Genomic DNA, 23,407 nt, shown 5'->3' on the forward strand with positions numbered 1-23,407 from the left:
GTATTTTGAATACACCGCTACTCCCCCCCCTCCACTGACAAGGCTTTCATCCTCAGCTTGATGAAATATTTCTCTCCCCTATGGGTTGGCTCCCCTGCCTCACATCTTGCTCAGGTTAACACCATAGAAACCAAGTCTTTGAAAATCATTGGAATCTCTGGCGATGAAGCAGAGTCTATGGGAATATCATTTCGCCATCACCAACAGGTCTGTAGTTGCTCTGTCTTCTTCAGTCTCATTTCTGGTCTTGCACCTTCTGTGCTCTGTCACCCCCATGTATCTGCAGGATGCATGCGGTCCACCAGCAACCACCTCCTCGTGAAACTGCCGAAATCCAGAACCACTGTTCACCTCTCATTTATTCTTCTTTTTTCTGCTTTGTGGTACTGCCTTCCATGCTCTCTTCGATCTCATTTTTCTCTCTCAATCTTCAAGACAGTTGTTCACACCCATCCAAAGTCATGGCCTTTTTCTACAGCCATGAAACCACCCTCACCCCTCTCCAAATTTGCTTGTGTATCCATTTTGTCTCCCCCTGCATTCTCCCCTTCCTCTCATAGTTACGGACATCCCTTGTTTGTCCATCTGCATTGACCTTCTCCCTCCACCATGCTATTGGCATTTCTTCTTGCTCCTATTGTACCCTTTATGTTGTGTCCTGTTATGTCCTCGCTCTTCCACGAGCCGAGGCTCTGCGTAAATAAATAAATAAATAATAATAAAAAATACCATTACAATGTACCCTTTTAGACCTCTTTGGTCCACTTAGACACCTTACTATTATTGCAACATACTATATGCTTTAAACCTTTTAAGACCCCTTGTATACAATCAACCCATCAAAACCTTTGGACTTGCAAGACCTTTATACCCATTTAGTTCCTGGAGTGAAGACAATGTAGACCACCCCCAACTACTTTTGGAACATACCTTTTAGACATTTTCAACCCCTTCACCCTTAAAACCCCAACTCCTATTGTAATATACCCCTTAGACCTTGAGAACCCTCAAGAAACTCAAAGACCTGTTAACCCATTTCACCCTCTTAGACCAGTGTTTCTCAACCTCTTTACCCTTGTGGAACCATTGAAATAGTTTTCATGTCTCAGGGAACCCCTGCATAAAAATTATTATATACCATTATTAATATCTAGCTCTTTTATATTTTTTATCGTAGTTCACGTTGGTAAATAATATTTTTTTGCGGATACCTGGTTTAAGGAAAAAATGACCCCCTTTTTGTCAAATTTATTGGCAATGAAAAAAAAACCATACTGCTCGTTTATGAGACCTCACACCGAGGTTTTAATTCACAAAAAAAAATATTTTTTTTGTTTTGTTTGAAAGTGTTTGTCAACCCCGAGTCTGTTTGACAATTAAAAAACACCCCATGTAACTTGATCAACAAAACTTAAACAAATAAAGCTGAAGCAATAAAGGTAAACAGAAGAACTAACCTTGAGAGAGATCGACTTCACGCAAGGAAGCACAGAGAAGATAGATGGACACCGTGCGTGCGTCCCATACTTGAGTCAGTCACTCAATGATACACGAATCTGCCGCATACAGGACGTCCACTAACCAGTGAGGGCGGTTTCACACTGGCACAATATAGACATCGTTAAATACATTCCCTCTGGTTGTTATAATTGTAAATAATATAAGAAGTTGAAGCCTCTATTATAATAACCAAGGAGTTTCCAACAATATGCCGTACGTGTATAGTAAAATTACGAATATTAAATCAAACAAAAACTACTCAAAAATACATTAGCCTATTTATTACTGTCTCTCACGGAACCCCAAGCGACCTCTTACGGAACCCTAGGGTTCCAGGGAACCCCGGTTGAGAAACACTGCTCTAGGCAGACAGACAGACACACCTATAGTCTTCTTGAAAAATACAGACGGTACTTTTTCAGCAATGCACAAACTCTACCCACACAGAGGGTGGGTACTCTATGAAATGTACATCATTTTATTTACTTCATGCATTTTCTTGCTTATAACCCCCAAACTAGCATGTGCTAATGGAATAAAGGGACCTCCTGCTTATGTGCACTTTATAATCCTATATATCAAGTGTGTCACGCTAGAAACAGAAAATTTTCAGGCACAGAATGAAAGTGATGGATGGGATGAGGTGTTGAGGAAATCCACCATGGCAATATTGAGGGAGGCAAAACACGAAATAGATTTTGTTTTTATTTGCACGAGTTATGCATTTACAGTAACCGTGGGAATCGCAAGACCTTTTCCAGAATTAGACAAAAGTTTTGGGACAACAGTTTGTGGAGTTAAGAGCGCAAAAAATAAAGAAGGGCATTCATAAGCCTTCAAACAAAGTCATGAGTGACGCTTAAAGTTGCCTCAACAAGTGAAACAAATCCTCAATGCACAGGAAAACGGAATGAAAAAGAATTTCTAAAACGCTGAAAAAGTTCACAAACAACCGCTGAACCTGATAATGGACACGAGGCTAATGCCATCCCCACAAACAACACAAAGCAAAAATTGCAAACAAGAGTTACCAGCATTACGTCACTCCAAGTGCACACAGTGGTTGGTCACGGTGACAATCGAACCACCAACGGCGACGTCAGATTATACAGGGTGACGAAAACATTGAAGTTGCATTAATGTTTTCTTCCATTTGTAGAGCTTCATTGTTTGTGCGTCATCCTATACAAGCTTTTGGGGTAAGGATATTGAAAGAGAGAAAGGCTGTGAAGCATGGTGAGTTGAGGATTGGTGAAAAGGAAATGGGGTCATCAATAGAGAAAACAAAACAAAACACCACAGTAAAGTGCTGAACAACTAGATGAGAGAGATACAAGGACAGAGTGAAGTAAACGTAATGGTTTCCATACAAAGTTGAGCGATGATCAAAGAATTACAGAAGCCTTGTGGTCTCGGACTGCGGAGTCCTTCAACGTGGACAAAATGAGGGGATACACAGAGGCCTTCAAGGGGGCTCGGTAAGCAAATCCGAGTGGAGTTTTGCATACTTTCTTGTAGGGATTTGGTGCACGCAGCATTCTAATGTTCTTAAAACAAAAAAAAATTAGACCCAACTGACACTATTTTTACTTGGCTCGTCCTCTAATGCCCATCGTTATGCTTTCCTAACGCTCATGACCACACAATCAATTTGGTGGTCTCTCAGAACGTAGGAGACAATCGATGTGCGCCAAGGCACAACTACGACATTGTGTCAGCGTTATGATGACATTAGGACAAGTTGCAGCAAAAAATGAGAGCCGAGAAGTAAACCTGGCTATCACACATTCCAGGCTACATCGAGTGACGTGCACTGAAGTAATCTTTCAAGGTCGTACACCCTGATGGTGGTGGTGGTTAATGGCAGTTTTCCATGAAACGTTAGAGGAGGATACCGATTTTTGTTCGGTGGAAGTTGAGTAATGGGAGGGAACCTTGACTTGAACACCTCGTTCTCAGAACATCTATCATGCTCGGTAATCCATTTTATGACTCGGTGGCTTAAATAGTGGAGTCCGCAGCCACACATCACAAACCGTGCCTTCAAGGGATCATAAGCCACGATGCAACATTGAGAAAAGCTGAGGCGCAATGCCAAATGTCCTAAATTACAGTTGGAACTCAAAATAAACAAAAACTATTTTCTTTCAATGCTCACCCCCAATTTAGAACATCAATTTTGAGCAGACAATTGGACGACTTATAACCTTAAAATCAAACCACTGATTTCAAAAATCCTCCAAAATAATCAATAATCACAGCCTGTGCGAGAATGTCAACAACGAAAAAATAAAATGACGACGAGACGCTCAACTTTTTGCTTTCCTTAGCATTCCCAAAAGGGATGCAATACATTAGTGTCAAATTACAGATGATGATGATGATGATCAGAGCAGGAAGGGAAAGTAAGGTTGGGGAGGGAAGGAGGGGGGGGAGGGGTGGTTGGGGGTTGAAGGAACTCGTCTCTGTACAACCTTCAGCTCAAGTTCCACAGCCTATGTACAGACAATATCAATTATATTTAACAGTACAAGCAGGCAAGTGACAACAGGTTTACAATCATAGATTCCATTTGTACATGAGAATGGAGCAGCAGCCAAATCCATTAACCCTGATCCTCATAAAACATTTTTGTTTCCCGTCAACACCCCCTCTGCCCTCGACCCCACACCCGCTCTCCAAAGTCAACATTCTAAACCTCATTAGTCCTCAAACAAAACCCTCCCCTTGCTTGCTGTGTTACAGCAATAGAAAATAAAATAATGATTACTACTTCATCCCAAAGGATGGAGGCCCTGCCACTGAATGCAGTGCTTTAATGACTTCCGAATTAAGACAGACAACCACATTTGCACACAAAACCTCTGGTTTCAAATCATGTGGTTGCCTGACTGACCGGCCAAACGCGTGCACGCACACCTTATTAAAAAAAGTGCCACTTCAGCAAAAGGGCATCTTATGGTTTCAGATTCTAGGCCCAGCTGCGAACTTAGAAAAGAAAGGATGTGAATAAGAGGTCACGATTAAAGACCATGCAGGAGTGATTGGGGTGGTGGCGGGTCTGAATCAGCTGGAGGTCATAGAAGGTGGTGAATGAAATGGAAGTAGAGCAACCTGTCCAAAGCAAAAAAAAAAATGGGGGGGGGGGGGTGCACGGGGCAGCAAAAGGTCAAGTTACGAGAAAGTATTTCATATATACCAACAAAATAAATTTCTCCACATCCAGCTAACATCCCAATATCCAATAGATCTTTACCTCAACATCACACTTGCTCAGCATTAAGAGTTCCATTTTCTTCAACTGCCAAAGTTGAAGCCTGGCTTGGTATGAGTGCTGGAGTAGGGTCAGGATCAACATCACGTGGCTCAATTAGCTGCTTTGAGACGAGAAGAGACTGCATACTTTTGTTTGCCACTTCCTCCTCCTTCACTTCTCCTTCAACCTCGGTCGCCGGGTTGTCCATACCGTTACTGAAGCCACAAGAGCATCATAATTACCAAATGGTCGAAAATATCATGGTAAAGGACTGCTATGGAATGAGGCAAGACCATTACAAAGGAAATTAGGAAGTCAATTCCTTCAAAATAAAAACCTTGCCCAATTCCACTTCTGATACCATTTACCTTCCCGCAGAATTCAGCACGTCTTCCGAACCATCAACATTGCCAGAAGTAACCTCAGGCAGCTGCCCGTTAAGGTTTTGCCCGTTACTTTGCGCTTCTTTCTCCTCCTTCTGTTTGAATACACATCAAATAAGGTACAAAATGTTTGTGGCATGCATCAACACTTAATCATTCCAGAAGGATCGAGGCCATTGTGAACAAAAACCAACATCAGACTAATGTAGGAAGAGGGAATCAAACTTGAGATCCTGCTCTGCCTAATCTTATGCCATGAAGATCAAATATCTTAAAAAGGCACAAAGACATGGGATACAGCATGAAATAATGAAACTTATAGTTGTCATGATGACCAGCTGACAAATTTCCAAACGCATTCATCCAGCTGAACCCACCTTGGGCATCTCTGACCGGCGAGTTCTCTGCATGATTTGCTCCAATCTCTGTGACATACGCATACGATTTAAAGATGACAGCAAATTGCACGATGACAAACTCAAAGCTTCAGAACAAGTGAGTTTGCAGATTTGTATCATGAACACCTCACCCCTCCCCTCTCCACATCTTCAATATTCATTATTAGAAATCATACCTTCTTTCTCTGCTGTCTCTCCATCTCCTCTTGCTGCATCTGCTTTTCCCGTTCTTCACGCTGCTTTTCAGCCTCTTCCCGAGCTTTTAGCTCCACCACCTCTCGCTGCAGGCAATGTAATGGGGGTCAGAGTTGGGGGAGGGGAGGGGGGGGTGGTGAAGGGGCACATAAATAAATAAAACACTTAATCAAGTCTCCATTTGCCTGAAAAAAAAGTAGAGTAAAAGTAGCTGTTGCTGATATGTGTCAACCATGGGAAGTTAAGCATAAAATTGCAATCTTTTTCGGCCTTTGCAGAAATAATAAAAATCTTTTTGTACAAAACGTGCAAACCTGTCGTGCAATCTCCGCCTGCCTTTCCACCTCTTCCTGCTCCTTCCGCAGGCGCTCTTCTTCTGCCCGGAGTCGTTCCTCTTCCTCCTCACGCTCTCGCTCTTCAGCGAGCCTCCGAGCTTCTTCTTTACGTCTTGCTCGTTCTTCCGCCTTTCGGCGAGCGATCTCTTCCTTCATGCGCCTGCCGGACATGTGAATCGATGCTTAAATACACTAGGTCATGAATAACGCAAAGGTCAGAAAGTGAACTGCGTTGCATACAACAGGACACATCACACCGACAACAAAGATGCCTGTTACTCTTGCATCACAGACAGGTTGATGGCCTCCTCTCTATTCTATTTTTTTTTATTTTTTTTTTGGTATTGCATTCTCTACCCTCTCATGGCTATGTCGTTCCTGGGTTTCTGCAGGGTGCACATGGCCTACCAGTAACCCTCTTCTTGTTAAACTCCCAAAATCCAGGCTCACTGCTCACCTCCATTCATTTGTTCATCTTTTCTCACCTGTTGAACCAACTTCCCAAATTTGTTCAATCCCATTCTTCACTCTAGGGCTTCAAAACAGCTATTCACCCCTACCTCAGATCATCCCCCATCCAAAACTATGACCTCTTATCCCCAAAATGATCCCATTCCCCCTTTTCCAGGTTATTGTGATTTTTTTTTTCTTTGCTCTCTCCCTCACCTCTTTTCATTTGTTAATTGTCAGTTTGTTTGTTCCTTTTTTGTTTCATCCCCGCTCTCCCCCCTTCTTGCTTTTACAACTTGTTCAATCCACATGTCCTTCCCTACCTCCCTTTGAACTCACTTACTTTACTCTGCTGTTGGTGTTTCCCCCTTTCCATTCCATTCTGCTCTTCCACAAACCGACACCATGTATACAAAAAAAAAATTCCAACCAATAAGTGCCATTTAGGCCATTAATAATGGTTGCTAGTCCATTCTCTATCCTTTTTAAATGTTGAGCATCAATCAAGCAAGGAAGCAGCCAGCACGTATCATTTTAAAATCTTTGGTACGACTCGGCTGGGGGTTCGAATCGCCGACCTCCCACACTCAAAGCATCTGCTATAACCATTGCATCACATTTCCTTCAACGTATTATGACTATTATGAGGTCAGTTCCAGAAATTGCTGCCATATTGCATGCATTAAAACCCCCAAAAGTTGTCACGACGAGGTAATAAACAAGTTTAAACGTTTAGGAAGAAGGTGAAATCGCAGCAAAGGAATATAAATTGCATATATATTGCATACCTCTCTGCTTCTTCCTGTACAAGCCGTTCCTGCTCCTCGCGTTCTCTCTGTTCTCGAGCAAGCCGACGCTTCTCTGCCAGGGCTCGAGAGGCATCCTCCGCATTAGTCTGACCAGCAATTGCCCGACTACGGCTATTGTCCTCTCCGTCCCCAGTTGCTCGCCCACCAACGACCCTGCCAGGAAAGCTGCCAGACCTCTCTTCCCTGATACCCTTGCTTGGCAAGGCAGAGCGACCTTCCCGTGCAACCGAAGACTGTGTGACCGCCAAGATTGGGTTTGATTCTGTGCGCTCCCATTTGAGAGTGGCCAAAGGTCCAAGCTGTTCCTTTTTACTTGAAAGTCCCTCTGGGTCAGAACGCTTCATCTCCAACTTTTCTGAACCTGGTTTGGATCGGCCTGTTGCTTCATCCTCCTCACTTGGAGGAGCTCGTTCTCCATTTTTAACAATCCCCACATCTTTCAAAGTGGTCTGTGTTGGCTGATTTAGCGGAACTTCTTTCGGAACGTTTAGCTCCTTCTCCAAGTTATCATCTGGTTCCTCCTTCCTGTGTTTTTTCTCCAGCTGCTTTACCTTCTCCTGCTCAATATTCGCTCCTGGTTGTGCTTCGGTTTTTTGTCCCGTCTCCACTTCAGCTGCTGAGGCAGCAGTCTCTGGACAGTCAAGAGAAGATGGGACAGGAGGTGCATCATTGATAATCACATCACTTGTACATCATACTTTATGGAAGCACACAAACAAAAAGAACCATTTAACTCAACATTTACATTTCTGTCACCAAAAGTTGGCTTTCCCAGCTAAACAGAAAGGTTGCAGCAATCTAGCAGAAGCAACAAGACAGAACATTTACGAAAGCAGAGCCTTGCGAGGACATTCGTTTAAGGAACCCCTTTCACACATCAAGGTGCTATATTAAAAGTGATCAGAGTGCACATGCACCAATTACAATGGCTTCTCTTTTCCCACCTTGAATGGGTGAGGCCGGCACAAAATAAAACGAGAAGGGCACTCGGTGGAGCGCTTACCTCCGCCAAGCAATGCCTGATCCATGAGAACATATCGGGCCCAATAAATTTTTAAAATATCATGCTATATATCATTTTTGGCCCCATCTCTCAATGGTGAAGAATCACTTAAAAACTTTTTTATTATTCTCGTCTCCAGATCTGGATCCGGATCTTCACCAAAATAGAATAAATTTTTCCTCATGACACACCCAAAGTGCCCACCAAGTTCATCCAAATCCATCCACTTTTTGAGATATCATGCTTCATATCATTTTTGGCCCCATCTCTCAATGGTGAAGAATCACTAAATTATAAACACACAGACAGACAGAAAGGGGTGAAAACATAACCTCCTTCCCCTATGGTGGCAGAGGTAACTAGAGTTCATACAACACCCTACCCTACACAATGTTGAGAAAAAGGACATTGGAAGGATCTTTTAAACACTTGCTTTGTGTTTCCGAGCGCAACACTTACGATGAGCCACCATTTTGTCTGAATCTCGATATTCCCCAATACCGAGTGCAACCAGAAAATTTGATTTGGCGAAATGGTGTAAAAGGGCATTATATTTTGTCTAAATACTGCTAAACTGGGGGTTTTTGGAAGTGGCAAGAGGGCAATGTGTTCCTGTGTGTTCAAGTAAAAAATTCAATCGAAATAAAAGAAAGGTTTTTAAAGACTGTTGGGGGGGAGGGGGTGGGTGGAGAAAAAAATACTCAGTAGTTTACCTCCATTCTTTTACACCACCTGATTTAAAACGCATTACGTTGGTATTGTTCTTTGTGCCTGTTCGTGTCCATAAAAAAAATTTTTTTAAACCTTTCCTGCTTCGAATGATTTTAAATTTTGTTTGACTACTAGACAGGCAACCAAGACAGAATAAAAAATAATTACCTTTGTCCTCTGTGCTCAGTGCTGGATTAACCATTAGGCAGACAAGGCATGTGCCTTAGGGCCAGCCAAAAATTTGGGCCAAAAATTATTTTCACATTAAATATTTGTCTTTTTTGTATTAAATATTTTGTTCTTGAATCAGTTCATCTTTTGTCTGGGGTCCATTTCCATGAGCCCGAGATCTAATTTAAATTTTTCATGGCCATTCTCTAAAATTTCAAAATGTGCCTCAGGGCCAGCCGAGGCTTAATCCGGCACTGTCTGTGCTGATAGACAATCAGGACGAGATTCCATACAATTTGCCAAATTCAGAGACAAGGTACTGTTAGACAACAGGTTCGTTTTCTGATTCATGTTCAAAATAGAACATTCAAATGAAAAAATAACATTCAATTCACTTCCGATTCCTGTTCACGAGCTGCGGTGGCGTTCTTCATGGTGTCTGTCGACTTCCTCAGAGATAAGTTTTCCCAGTCGTGTCACATTTTTCTGTTAATTTGTCATCTCCCTGTTTACTGTTTGTTGCAAGTTTGTTTTTTTTTCTTTTTTAAAGTGAGTATTAGACTTTTCACATCAGGTTCCTTGAGACCTATCTTTAGGCTTATCCTCGGCTATGCACAATTGTGTATCTTGTATTTTCTCCTCATTACCTTCAGCTTTTTATTTTTCACCACAATCCCTTTACCACTCTTTAAATCCTCCCAACGATACCCTCTGTTTAATGTCTCAAAATATAAAAATAAAACAAAACTAGAACTGCCACTTTATAACTGCTGGCAGTGATGACCGGGTACCCAGTCCGTCCGCCTTTGATAAAACATGGGACTTTCTGCAGATGACAGTCGCAAAGTTTCGCATTCATCGGGAAGTGGTTCCACAAAAAAAAACATTATTGAAGAGTGATACAAACAGAGGCCTGCTTCGATATGGCATGGGACTGAAGAGCTACGAACCGGACAGCACAAAGCGTTCAATTTCCTTATTACTGGCGAACAGATTCAAATAATTAAATAATTCTGGCTGCCAAACCGCGTGACCGATCAGGTTGAAATTTTAAACTTTTGTTTCGCATGTCGGCTAAATTACAAATGTGAAGTTTCGTATATATAGAAGCAGCTGTTCCAGAGTAAACATTAATTAATATTTATCCTTCAATCCAAGATGGCGGCCAAACCATGTGACTTGTGACGTCGTAATTTTCACCACATGTGCAAACACGATCGCAGACGATAAGTGCAAATTTTCGCTTCGCTAGGTTAAGCAGTTCCAGAGAAAACATTATTTAATATTTTTCTTAAAACTAACATGGCTGCCAAACCCTGGGCCCGATCCCGTTGAAATTTCAAACCCTCATTCCGCATGACTGTTCCACCATAAAGGTGATGTTTCACATTTATTGATGCAGTAGTTCCAGAGTAAACATTAATTAATATTTTTCCTTCAATCCACTATGGCTGCCAAACGTTGCGTCATACCTCAAAAGGGGGTGAGAACTTTTTATTCGTCATGGAGAGGCAGTCATAGTGGTGGAGTTTCGCCTGGATGTGTTCAGTGGTTTCAGAGAAAAAGACGTTTAAAGATATTATTTTTCAATCCAAGATGGCTGACGAACCATGTGACCTATGACATCACAAATTTATATTCTGCTTCCAACTGGGTATTGGAACACGTTTGTGAAGTTTCGTGTTAATCGGTAAAGGTGCGTTTTTCTATCCAAGATGGCCACCAAACCATGTGACGTGTGACGTCATAATTTTTACCATGCGTGCACACACGATGGTAGATGATAATTGCAAACTTTCGATTTTTTTGGTTAAGTGGTTCCAGAGAAAACATTTAATATTTTTCTTAAATCCAACATGGCGGCCAAACCGTGTGACGTATCAATTCGAAATTAACAAACTTATATCGCCTACGTGTCCCGAATATAGTTCTGAAATCTCCCCTTCATCGGACCAGCGCTTCTGGAGAAGATGTTTGAAGGTTTTAGGGTTTTTTTTCAAGATGGCCGCCAAACCATGTGACCGATCAAGAAGAAATTAACAAACTTGAGAAAGGACCTCATGGGGAATATATGTGTGAAATTTCGTCTTAATCTGTCTTGCCCTTCTGGAGAAGAAGATTTTTAAAATTTATTCATTTTCAATCCAAGATGGCTGCCGAACCTTGTGACCTATGATATCATAAATTTAAATTCTGCTTTCCATCGTCGACCCGAACAAGTGTGTGAAGTTTCGTGCAAATCGGATAAGGTCTATTTTTCTATCCAATATGGCCGCCAAACCATGTGACTTCTGAGGTAAAAATTTTTTACCATGTATGCAGACTTGAGGGAGGAAGGCACTTGCAAATTTTCGCTTCGAGGGCTTATGAAATTCCAGAGAAAACATTATTTAATATTTTTCTTCAATCCAACATGGCGGCCAAACCATGTGACCTATCACTTCGAAATTAACAAACTTGCATCGCATGCATGTCCCGAATATAGTTCTGAAATCTCGCCTTCATTGGACCAGCGCTTCTGGAGAAGAAGATGTTTGAAGGTTTTAAGGTTTTTTTCAAGATGGCCACCAAACCATGTGACCTGTCAACAAGAAATTAACAAACTTGAGAAAGGACCTCTTGGGAATGTACCTGTAAAGTCTTGCCTCAATCTGTCCAGCCCTTCTGGAGAAGATTTTTTTTTTTTTTTTTTTAAACACTAAAAAACAAGATGGCGGCCGAATTAAGTCATCGATGACGTCAAAAAAAACATTTTTGATGATGAATTTTGGCGTAGATGACGCTCAAAAAATTTCAGATTTTTCCTATACGGCGTTCTACTTGACGAATTTTCACCGGTATATCGCTTCACCTATGACGTCACGAAAAATCACACGCGTTTCCCATAGTGAGCTTAGTAAAATGTATCAAACGAAAATTTTTTCCATTGCACGGTTTCCGAGATACAGATGTCCAAAGTTTATCGCTTTTTTCAAGATGGCGACCGCACCACATGACTAATGACATCATAATTATAACGTGATTGTGCTATCAAAAAAGATACAAACTATGGTGAAAATTTCCTGTCGATCGGCCTTAATGTCCCAGAGAAAATGATTTTTAAAGCGAAAAAGGGTGCAAAATGCCGGAGGAAAAATAATAATAATGCGTAATGATAATAAACAGAAGAAAAACAATAGGGTACCCTGTACTCACAGGGTACCCTAATAAAAATTTTCCCTTATCACCTTGCACCTCCCATAACCACGCGACTTCCTTTTCCTCCGACTCATTCTTGCCAACCACCTTTCTATTCCCACTTTGATCATGAAGGTATTCACCATACACCTTCACGATCTTTTCTTGAACCCTCTACCCCTCTCTCAACTAACCTTAAAAATAAAATAAAAAATTTAAAATTAAAATGTTTCAACTCCCTCTTTCTCCCATGTAGTTTTCTCGATTATAATACACTGTTCTTCCTTTTCAAAAGGCCGAGTTCAATTTGACCTTTCATGCATCCCATGTCTAAAAAAAGTCCAACTATTACAGCATTTCCTTTCTCCGTTCTCTCAACTCACCTGATGCTTTTTAAAAAATAAATAATTAAATAAAAAAATCCCATTTTGCTAGCGTCAATTTTTTCTAACTTCAGTGCAAATTCAACCCACCTCCTTAAATCTACCTCCTTCCAACTCCTCCCCTGTTATACCCCCTCCTTACCACTTATCCTACCTCCTCTCTTAGCACCTCTCTCCACTGTCTTCTGCTTTACCAACAGCTCCTCTGGTATCCCGAACTGTGTGGTGTTCAAACATCTGTGGGCTCTGTTCCAAACAGATAGAGCACTCTCTCAATTAGAACACTCAACATCTCAAACATGCCCTTTCTTTCCTCTCATCACACCACCCCCTCAAATATTGTTCCTCCTCCAACCCACTCCCATCTTCACCATACCACTACCCAGTGTCATTCTTTCCCTTTCCCCACCTCTTCCTTCTCCCTCCTCCCCCATGGCCGTGCCTTACCCTCAGTCTCCCATCCCATTCAAATCAGCCGCCACCTCCATCTTCACTATACCCTGGACATGCTTCTTCTATTTTCCCACCAATGGATGGAGGTCCTCAATGCCAGAAATGAGAACAGAGCCATCTCCCGGGAGATATCGCAAGGTTTCAATTAGATGTGGTACCCTGCAATGCTCACCAAACTCTTCCACGGTATCCAATGCAATCTCCACTCATGGCTTGTGGACTTCCTATCCTGTCACAGTCAATGCATGGCTCTAAATGGAATTCTCTCATCACCTCTTCCAATCCAGGCTGGAGTTCCTCAAGGCAGTGTTCTTGGCTATATGCTCTTTCTGGTTTTGATCAATGATCTTTCTGAATCTGGAAAAAAAATACTCTGTTTTTGCTGATGACTCCACCCTCTGGATATACCACCTCTCATCCCTCAGATTGGCAGGCATCAGCCACTTCACTCTCTGTAGACCTGGATAAAATCACAAACTAGTCCAACACTTGGAACATGTCCTTCAATCCTGAGAAATCTCAGGTCAGGTCAGGTCAGGTATCGGAGCATGCAACGGAGCAACGTGTCGCTGTGTCCACTTTCCGCCGGTACTCCAGGGACCTCCATCTGGCCATCCCTTGAGCATATGCCGGGCCCCTCCCAATCTCCTTGAGATGCTGATCAACCTGCTGCAAACACGAGGAACATGGTCGGCCCATTGGCCTCCTCCACTCACGAGGCTCCCTCGCAAAGAAAATCTGGTGAGCAGGATGAGCATCAGGAAAATGAGGCACATGTCCATACAGCCACAGCTGATGCTCACGGACTATGCAGGTAACAAATGTCATTTGAGTCCCCCTCAGTAACCGCTCGTTGGACATAAAATCCAACCAACAATAGCCAAGGATTCTCCCAAGAAACCTGGTACCAAAGGAATTAAGGTCGGAGTGCAAATCCTGCCACCAACCTTGTAATAAAAAGTAATCCAACTGCAGGAGGACGTCCGCAGACACAGGTGGGCACGAGATATGGATGGCCGTTGGCTCACAAGGAGTTCCTCCGCCCTTTGACAGGTTATGTTTTTAATCCTGTTGGGCGTCCATACCATACACCTTCTTCACCAAGAAACTTGGTCGGGGAGACGGTTTAGTCGCTGACAGACCATGAAACAGGTTAGTACAGGTTTACATGGTACCTGAAGCAAGTCACAGATCTAATTTGACTTGACATGACAAATAATCCTCTTGACGAAGTTCTATCTCAAACTTTTGGGTGTCACCATCAGCTATGATCTTTACTGGAAAAGCCACATTTCAAAGTTGACCATCAAAGCCAGATGCCGACTGGGCATTCTCAATCATGCAAAGTCCTTCCTTGGCACACCTGAGCTGCTAACTACATACAAAGCTTTCATCTGCAACCTTATGGAGCACTGCTCTCACCTCTGGGCCGGTGCTTCTGCCTTACACCAAGCTCGGTTCTACGCTGTGAAAACCAAGGCTTTTAGGATCATTGGTATTGCCCACGATGAAGCTGAGCCTTTTGGTCTCACCCTCTCATCGCAGGCGGGTTGGTGGTCTGTCACCTACCATCTCCTAGCCAGCCTTGCCCCTCCACCCTTCTCTGTCTGTACTCTGCCCCCCCCCACACGAGTTTTTTTACCCACATTAGTCCACCCCAAACCCACCTCCTTCAAATTCCCTGTAGTGTCCATCTCGTTTACGTGTACCATGCCCCATCCCTCTCCCTTCCTCAGATATCCTAATGTCTCTGTTCCCTACTGTTGTTGTGCTTCCCTCCCCGTTGTTATAAGTTTTGCGTGTTAGCTCGAATATGAGCCTCGACAAAATATCCAAAACAAAAAAAGAAGTTGTTCTTTGATCATGAATTGACGTTTGTAGACAGACAGACAAACAAAGAGTGTGACCAACTGCTTCACTCCCTCTCCCCCCCCCCCCCATCTCCGCTACACGCACAGGGCAATAAATAAAATAAAAAACCCAATAGGAATCAATGATTTGAGATTCATGCAACCAAAATAATCCAGGCTCTTCTGCATGAAAATCTTCAGTGATACACAACACTTTACATTTGAGTTTTTTTGTCACAATGGAGAGCAAAACAATCAATTTTAAAATAAAGCAAAAAAAAAATACACAATGCTGCAGATAGGTCAACAACAAGAGAAAAAACAAATACAAACCTATGGGCCCATTGGTTTCTTTCTGTGAAGCAGCCGAACTCAGCGGGCTCGGACCACGAGCTTCGTCACGCACCGGTTCTTCGAGATGCTTCCCTCGGACTGGCCTCTTGCCCACCGACCTCCGAGGTTTGAGTGGAAAGGATTTTTCCAGATCCCCCTTTGCTTTGTCAAACTTTGACAAGGCCAAGACTGGGGAACGGCAACTGGTGGGCACTGGAGAAATGCTTGGGCGAGTTCGAGGAGGCTTTGGGCTTTGTCTGTAAATGCAACATAGCAAGTCTGCAGTTAATTATAATTGTCCAAATGTCATGATATTAAAAAGCAGATGAAATTTGAGTGTGCAGTTTTTCTTCTTATAATGACAGTAAATGAGTGCAACACCAAATGAAGACCAAGATGTTACCGCTGAAGGGGAAAGTTATATAGCTTTCAAAATCGATATGATCGATAAACACGGCAAAAAACTCCCCCCCCCCCGTCGCCCCACCAACTGCACCCTCCCCACCGCCATCCCCGGCCTAGCCTCGCCTTACCTCCCACCCCACCTTTTCCAAGCAGTAAAGACATCCATCTCAACACTTCAAAGGAAAGCTAAGTTCATAAAGCAACAAAATTATTTGCTCCACCAAAATAATAATCAGAGCTCAGAGGATTTCAAAGCCAAGATGACCCAAGACCAAGCAAATAAATGTTTGATACAGAGGACATCATGGGGTGAGAAAAGAATGGACTAAAAGCACGTGCGATAGACATGTCCTGGTATCGTACCGTGTAGTCAATAGCGGCTCAGAACGGCGAGGGGTCCGGTTTGCAGGGCTGCACAGTTTGGGATCAAGAGACTCCCTCTTAATACGATCAATCTGCCAAATACAATGATAAAATGTAAAAGTCAAACCGAGGACTCCAAGAAAACTTGTCCTTTCAATCGTGGCGAGTACTGGTGATCCTTACCAGAGGTGATTCAGTGTCGCGGCGTAGTGTGGAGAACGATGATCGTGATCGGCGCTGCCTTTCTGTGCTTTGACTCTGTACGCCAAACTTGTAAGGCGGTGTGCACGAGGGACTGGCAAAGACTGAGCGGGGGCAAAGTGGGAGCACTGCGCAGTCACGTGGTACGCGCATACACACAGCGCAAACAAGGCACATGGAACACGCAACAGCAACGGAGGTACACAGGCCAAACGGTAGATTGCACAAAACATGCGTAGCAAACAAAAACAAACAGAGCATGGTAGGCAGAAGGAAATATAGAGAAGTAATGACAGTTTGAATAACATGTAATGGGAAGATCAGGATGGATGAGGAAATATCAGCAAAGGTAGATAGGAGGAACAAAATACAAGCAGCGAAGGGAATAAAAATTGATCGCAATACGGCAGAAAGAATTTTGGACAAATGGAAATGTTGGATAGGAATTAGGAAAAGAGGAAATAGAATTGGCAGCGGGAAGCGAAAAAAAAAAATAAAAAATAAAAAAAAACATGAAGAAAATCAATGAAAGCGCAAGAAGAAAAATAAAGTGACCCATGATCAAAGTCCAGGGAGAGAGATATGTGGAAGGAATGGGGAAAGTTGGGATGGGTAGTGGGAGCAGAGGACAGGAAAGAAAACAAAAATCAACCACCTGGAAAGCAAAGAAAATATAAACACAGCAAGAGCTGGACGCACGGTGCAACCCGAGTCATCATCACGGCCTGAATGCAGACCTGGCGTTGGCTTCACTGTTAAGGTGATTGGCTTAGGATCCCAGGGTCCTGAGTTTGAGGTCCTGTTGGGCCGTTGAAATAACACCACATGTTGGGTTTACTCAGCCTGTCATCCTTCCGAGGTCGGCAAAATGAGTCCCAGTGAACTGGTAAGCAGTAGCATTGCATCAGCGGCACAGCCGCACCCCCCAGCCAATGATGCTACTCGTAGCCTTGTGCTGCATATGAAGGAGGAGGCCTGCATGCCTCAATCAGCCAATTAATCCAGAACAAACTTCAAAATGTTCATTCCACTCCAGTTCATGTCATATTATTACTCTGAGTAGAATTTAAAAAAAAATAAAAGACTTTGAAGGTTCACAAAATGACTCGAATCGCGATAAACCACATCATAAATGAGGCAGCTCCAATGACGTACCGCCGACTCCCACAATTTGACTCGCAGAGTAAAAGGAAAAATGGAGGGGGCGGGGGGGGGGGATTAAAATCACTCCAAAATCCATCTCAAAAAAGAAGTCAATCCAGCTTCAAGAGGAGGAGGAGGAGCAAGTCGTATTTGATTGTAAGCAGAGGAAGAAGCCAGTAAAGAAGATAGGTTTAATGGTGGACATGAAGCAAAGCAAAAGAACAATGAAAATGGACAGCTGGACAAAAGACAGGCAACATGGCATTCTCAAAATGATACATCTTTGGTTAAAGTGGCACGGTTAGCAATGATTCAAATGATATCATGCAAGTCATAAGTGGAGTTAGAAAATGTGGGATGCAACGTGCATGCAGTGTGGAATGCATGTTAACTGAATGTGCACAGGGAGGGGTTAACTCAGACCAGCAAACCATGAATGAAGTTTTTGTTTCCGATTCTTCTTCATTTTGTGAATGAATTTTTTTTTTTTTAAATTGTTATTCATTTTGGAAAGAAAAAGTATATATTTGATGAGCAAAGGTAAATATGCACACACGGCTTTGAAAAATAAAATAAATGACAGCATGAAAAAGTCAAACCTTGATAGCAACATTTATTTCAGATGGCAAGTCAAACAAGATATACTGTTTACATATCTACTATATCTATAAATAAAACAAATGAGGTATGCCTTTTCAGGTTTTTTTTTTTCTTTCGATATTAAAGCTGCGTTAGCACACCAAGCAATGTGCTCATTAGAATTCACACAGCTCGTCAGGCATGCTTGCAAACTACAAGCAGAAGCTGAGGTATATCTTATGTGCAGACATAAGGATAAGCTTTACATATTCGATGAAGGCAGGATGGCCGAGAGGTACACACGCACGCACGCACACACGCACACACGCACACACGCACACACGCACACACGCACACACACACCTCTAAAGCTGTCTTGTCTAGCCTGGGTTTGAACCTCAACCCAAATATAAACTGTCATCCCAGTGTTTCACAAGCATTTGTGTGCGCCGTCCCTCGGATGGACGTTAAACTGGGCGTCCCATCTTGCATTAGCTTCTGGATGTCAAATATTCCACGGTGTCCATCGTGAAGAGTAGGCGAGCGATGGCCTGCATCACAAAGGAATTCCAAATTCCTGCCTGAACTACTGCTGCGAGGGCAAATGGCTAACCACCCTGTATAATCGAACCCTTACCAAGAAACTGCAACAACAGCACCGATGCTCTGCAACAGAGTATGGTACATCACAATCAGAATATTTGAACAAGTGGATTGTGCTCGATTTATTTATTTGCTTGCAGTGGGCAAGTAAATCAAGAACGAGTAATTTGAATGAGCTCCAAGTTTACAGGTATAACTTACTGTAATGGAGCAAACTTTTATGGCACCAAAACTGACATATAGTGGAAATCGTGCCACCTTCGGTGGTAGCCGGTACACCATTACAAACAAGAAGGGCACTCAGTAGAGCGCATACCTCTGCCACACAATGCCTGATCCACGAGAACATATCGGGCCCAATACATTTTTGAAATATCGTGCATATCGGTTTTGGCCCCATCTCTCAATGGTGAAGATTCACTTTTAAAAGTCTAGTCGTCTGATCTCCACCAAAACTGATTTGATTCTTCCTTGTCACATACCCAACATGTCCATCAAGTTTCGTCTGAATCTGTCCACAACTTTTTGAGACATCGTGCTATATATCGTTTATAGCCCCATCTCTCAATGGTGAAGAATCACTTAAAAAATTTAGTATCTCGATCTGGATCTTCAACAAAATCTAATCAATTTGTCCTCGTTACACACCCAACCTGTACACAACATTTCATCCGAATCCATCCACAACTTTTTGAGATGTCCTGCACACAGACAAAAAGGGGTGAAAACAGCCTCCTTTGCCTTCAGTGGCAGAGGTAATAATCTTCCTTTATCTTATACTATTGAGAATGACATGTGATCAATTAAATATATATATTTAAATGACTTTTTTTTTTTAAATGCATTTCCAAGAATGTGTTGCAACAAATTTCCCACCGGGCTGAGAAGGGTACTCCCGCCCAGAGGTTGGGAGAGGCCGCTGGTAATTTAATACAAATACGTCAAAAGTTTTAAAATTAAACTATTTTTTACATTCCAATGGGTTGCTATGAAACACCAAGTCATAACTTATTATTCCAAGTCAAAGAAAGATACACGATAAGGGTTGGATATGGACCTGCAAAAACCAAATGAAAAACAAACAGCAAATGTCATGTTCTTATAGCTGCTTCGACGTTACACATAGTAAACACCACAGACAATTCGAGTTATCATGTTAAGTTAGCATCTTTTTAATTTGATACCGCTGATTGAATTTAGATTCGTGACAACTTACGGAATAGGCTGTAAGAAAGATAGCGATTCTATGTATGATTTAGGTTCAATTCCCGACCTGACGATAAATGCAATAGCCTATGGTTCATGCAGCACAAGTCACTTTGCACGTTTTTAATGTACGAGCAGAGTACCCGCCCAACGGGTGATCTTGTTCCAAGCAGGCAACGCATTTTTCTGACACACCTTTATTTGGGTGGTGTATAGGTAACTGACAACTGCCTCAATCGCTCCCCAAAATAAATAAAAATAACCCAGGTTACGTGCATAAAGCAAAAACATACCTACTGCTTATAATTCAAAACACCTCACTCCACTGATAAACATAGGGACAGGAATACTTCACTGTAAAGAGTGGGACTTGCAATACCCTCTCCCACTGAGAGGTGACGCCACACAATACACATTTACAGAAAGAATCTGCATCCTTCCACCACCACCACCACCCACCTTTCTCACCCCAAAACCACCGGCAAAGATAAAAAAAAACACCCCGATGCACCAAGTGGGGTCACGTCAATCCGATGTAGCAAGTCTGGATGGAATTGGCCAAGAACTGTTGCAGTAGCAGCACGACAAACAAAAAACACACTGGTCTGCGATTTTTCGCAAGGACAGAGTAATGATGAAGACGGAATGCCTAACAGAGTAGACAAAAAAAAACATTGTTGCAAACCTTAAATTCCATTTCCAAAAACCTAAATTTGACATCTGACACCCTTCCGCAGGGGTTCGTCCAAGCATGCCTCGCCGAGTTGTTAGTGTATCCCTCTACCTCGGCACGGGCATGCTTTTTCAAATGCGACACTTTCCACATTTTTTTTGGATACCAAGTTGAGGCTCGTGTCAGAGCTAATACACAGAAACATCTAACAAGGCAGGAGACAAGAGGGGCGGGAGAGGGAAGCACAAAATCGTGGAGAACCAAGACAATCGGATATCTGTGGAAGGGAGAGGGATGGAGTGGGATACACGGGGCAAACAAGATGGTACTACAGAGATTTTCAGGAAAGGAAACAGGGAATTTGAAGGAGGTGCGTTTTGGGTGTATTAATGGGGGCAGTAAAGATCAAGATTTTGAATGGGCGAAGGTATGAGATGGTGGTGAACAGCTGTTTTGCAGACCTGGAGGGAGGAGTGGGATTGAAGAGAGTGTGGGAGTTTGTTCCAGAGGCGGAAAAAAAAGAGGAATGAAAGAGTGAAGGTGAGCAGCGATTCTTGATTTTGGTAGTTTCACCATAAAGGAGTTTCTGGCAGACCTTAAGAGCCCTGAGGAAATATAGGTGGGACAAATCACAAACAGATCGGTGGTGGGGACAAGGCCAGAGAAGAGATGGAAAAAAAAAAATCAGAAAGACCACCGACCTGCCTCCGGTGAGAGAGTGAGAGACCCAAAGACTCAGCTTCATCACAGGAGATACCAATGATCATAAAAGCCTTGATTTCCACAGCATGAAGTCGAGCTATGTGTGACAGGATCACCACCCAAGAGGGGGGAGCAGTACTCCAGAATGCAGATGAAAGCTTTGCAAGTGGTTGGAAGCTCAGGTGTGCCAAGGAAGGACTTTGCATCATGTAGGATGCCCAGTCGGCGACTGGCTTCAGAGGCCAGCTTGGAGATGTGGCTTTCCCAGGAAAGATCATGGCAGCTGGAGAGACCCAACAGCTTGAATTAAAGGACTTCAAGGGGATTGTTGAGAAAATAGATGGAGAACGGGGGGGGGGGGGTCCAGACGATCGTTTCAGAGAGACATGGTGAGGATGGGAGTTTTTTCCAGAATTGAAAGACATATTCCACGTGTTGGATCAGCTTGTGATTTTATTCAGGTCTGCAGTGAGTGAAGAAGCAGCTGCCTGCCGATCAGAGGGATGAGAGATGGTACGGCAAAGGATGGAGTCATCAGCAAAGAGATCAAAAAGATTTTCCAGAGAATCCGAGAGATCATTGATGAAAAACAGAAAAAGGACAGGGCCAAGAACACTGCCTTGAGGAACTCCAGCCTGGATGGGAAGAGGAGACGACAGAACTCCATTACAATCCACACATTGACTGCAACAGGAGAGGAAGTCCACAAGCCATGAGGGGAGATTCCCTTGGATACCATAGGAAGAGTTTTTAACGTTAAAAGTTAACGACTTGCTATCTCAAGTTAACGACTTGTTAAAGTTAACTTACTAAAAGTTAACGACATGGACTATGCAGGTAACAAATCTTATTTGAGTCTCTCTTAACAACCGCTCGTTGGACACAAAGTCTGACCAGCGATAGCCAAGGATTCTCCGAAGAGACCTGGTACCAAAGGAATTACATCTCCATCTCAGATCCCTGGTCAGACACCAAGTCTCACATCCACAGAGCAAGCCTGGAGGCACCAAGCACTTCAAGACTCAGACTTTCGTCCTCCTGCACAGGTACCTGCAGCACCACACCCCATGATCCAGTGAATCCATGACTCCCCAGGCCCGACCCAGACGTCTATTGACTTCTGACTCACAGCCAGCAGAGAAATGAATATCACTGCCAAGGTAAGTGAATGTCCCCGTGACCATAACATCCTCACCACAAACAGGTACAGACAGACAAGATCGCAGCATCCAAGACGTCATTGAAAGCCTGGATCTCAGTTCTGACCCAGGAAACCCATAATCCCAGTGGCTCAGACTCCTCATTCAGCAACTAAGGGCCCCAAAAGGATATCTAGAGTCTCTGCAAAGATGACTGCATCATCTATGAAATCAAGGTCAGAAATGTTGACATTCCCAAACAATGCACAGCAGCTTGATCTTTGCAACAACCTCCCCAGAATCCAGTCCATGAGCACCAAGGAGCTTTCAAAAGACCTTTGGGATAAAGTTGAAGAAAGGCACAGATCAGGCGATGGTATAAAAATATTTCAAAGGCCTTGAAAATCCCTTGGAGCTCAGTCAAGGCAATCACTAAGAAGTGAAAGGTATATGGTACCACCAGACCCTGCGTAGATCAGACGTTCCTCCAAACTGGACGATCAAGAAAGGAATAGATTAACCAGAGGCCACCAAGAGGCCAATGGCAACTTTGAAAGAGCTTCATGCCTTTATGGCAAAGACTGGTCACTGAGTGCATGTGACAACAATATACAAACACTCCACAAGTCTGGCCTGCACGGTCAGGTGGAAAAAAAAAAGAAAAAAAAAACAGAAAAAAAAAACAGAAAAAAAAAAAAAAGAGAGCCATTACTCAAAAAAGCCCACCTCGAGTCCCATTTGAGGTATGTAAAAATACCAAAAAAAAAAGCAGATCGGCAAGCAGCAGTCTCTTCACTCCCTGCAGATCTGGATAAAATCACAAGCTGGTCCAACACGTGGAACATGTCTTTCAACAATGACATCTCACACTCTCACTGTGTCTCTCCGAAAGGACCGTCTGGAACCCTCCACCATCATGTACTTTCTCAACAATCCTCTTGAAGAAGTCCTTTCATTCAAGCTTCTGGGTCTCATTATCTGCCATG

General features: G+C 43.0%; 1 protein-coding gene across 8 annotated transcripts in view; it reads right to left on the bottom strand.

The window, feature by feature from the left end:
• Positions 1 to 2,192: 2,192 nt before the first annotated feature.
• Positions 2,193 to 23,407, bottom strand: part of LOC147010543 (uncharacterized) — a 72,395-nt gene continuing 51,180 nt past the window's right edge. For 6 of the 8 annotated variants that reach the window (XM_085859682.1, XM_085859680.1, XM_085859683.1 and 3 more), the window contains 10 exons: positions 16,359 to 16,504; positions 16,176 to 16,267; positions 15,408 to 15,664; positions 7,306 to 7,957; positions 6,047 to 6,227; positions 5,714 to 5,818; positions 5,517 to 5,564; positions 5,125 to 5,234; positions 4,757 to 4,971; positions 2,193 to 4,614 (listed from right to left, as the gene is read on the bottom strand). In XM_085859682.1, the coding sequence (XP_085715808.1) occupies positions 4,764 to 4,971; positions 5,125 to 5,234; positions 5,517 to 5,564; positions 5,714 to 5,818; positions 6,047 to 6,227; positions 7,306 to 7,957; positions 15,408 to 15,664; positions 16,176 to 16,267; positions 16,359 to 16,504 (1,799 nt within the window). In that variant the 3' untranslated portion in view covers positions 2,193 to 4,614; positions 4,757 to 4,763. The remainder of the gene's footprint in view (positions 4,615 to 4,756; positions 4,972 to 5,124; positions 5,235 to 5,516; positions 5,565 to 5,713; positions 5,819 to 6,046; positions 6,228 to 7,305; positions 7,958 to 15,407; positions 15,665 to 16,175; positions 16,268 to 16,358; positions 16,505 to 23,407) is intronic. The other 2 variants (XM_085859681.1, XM_085859678.1) reach the window with 1 other exon arrangement.

This window comes from Eptatretus burgeri, chromosome 16 (genome assembly GCF_056783735.1).
Source record: "Eptatretus burgeri isolate ZD-2024b chromosome 16, Ebu_testis_v1, whole genome shotgun sequence".
Classification (NCBI taxonomy): domain Eukaryota; kingdom Metazoa; phylum Chordata; class Myxini; order Myxiniformes; family Myxinidae; genus Eptatretus; species Eptatretus burgeri.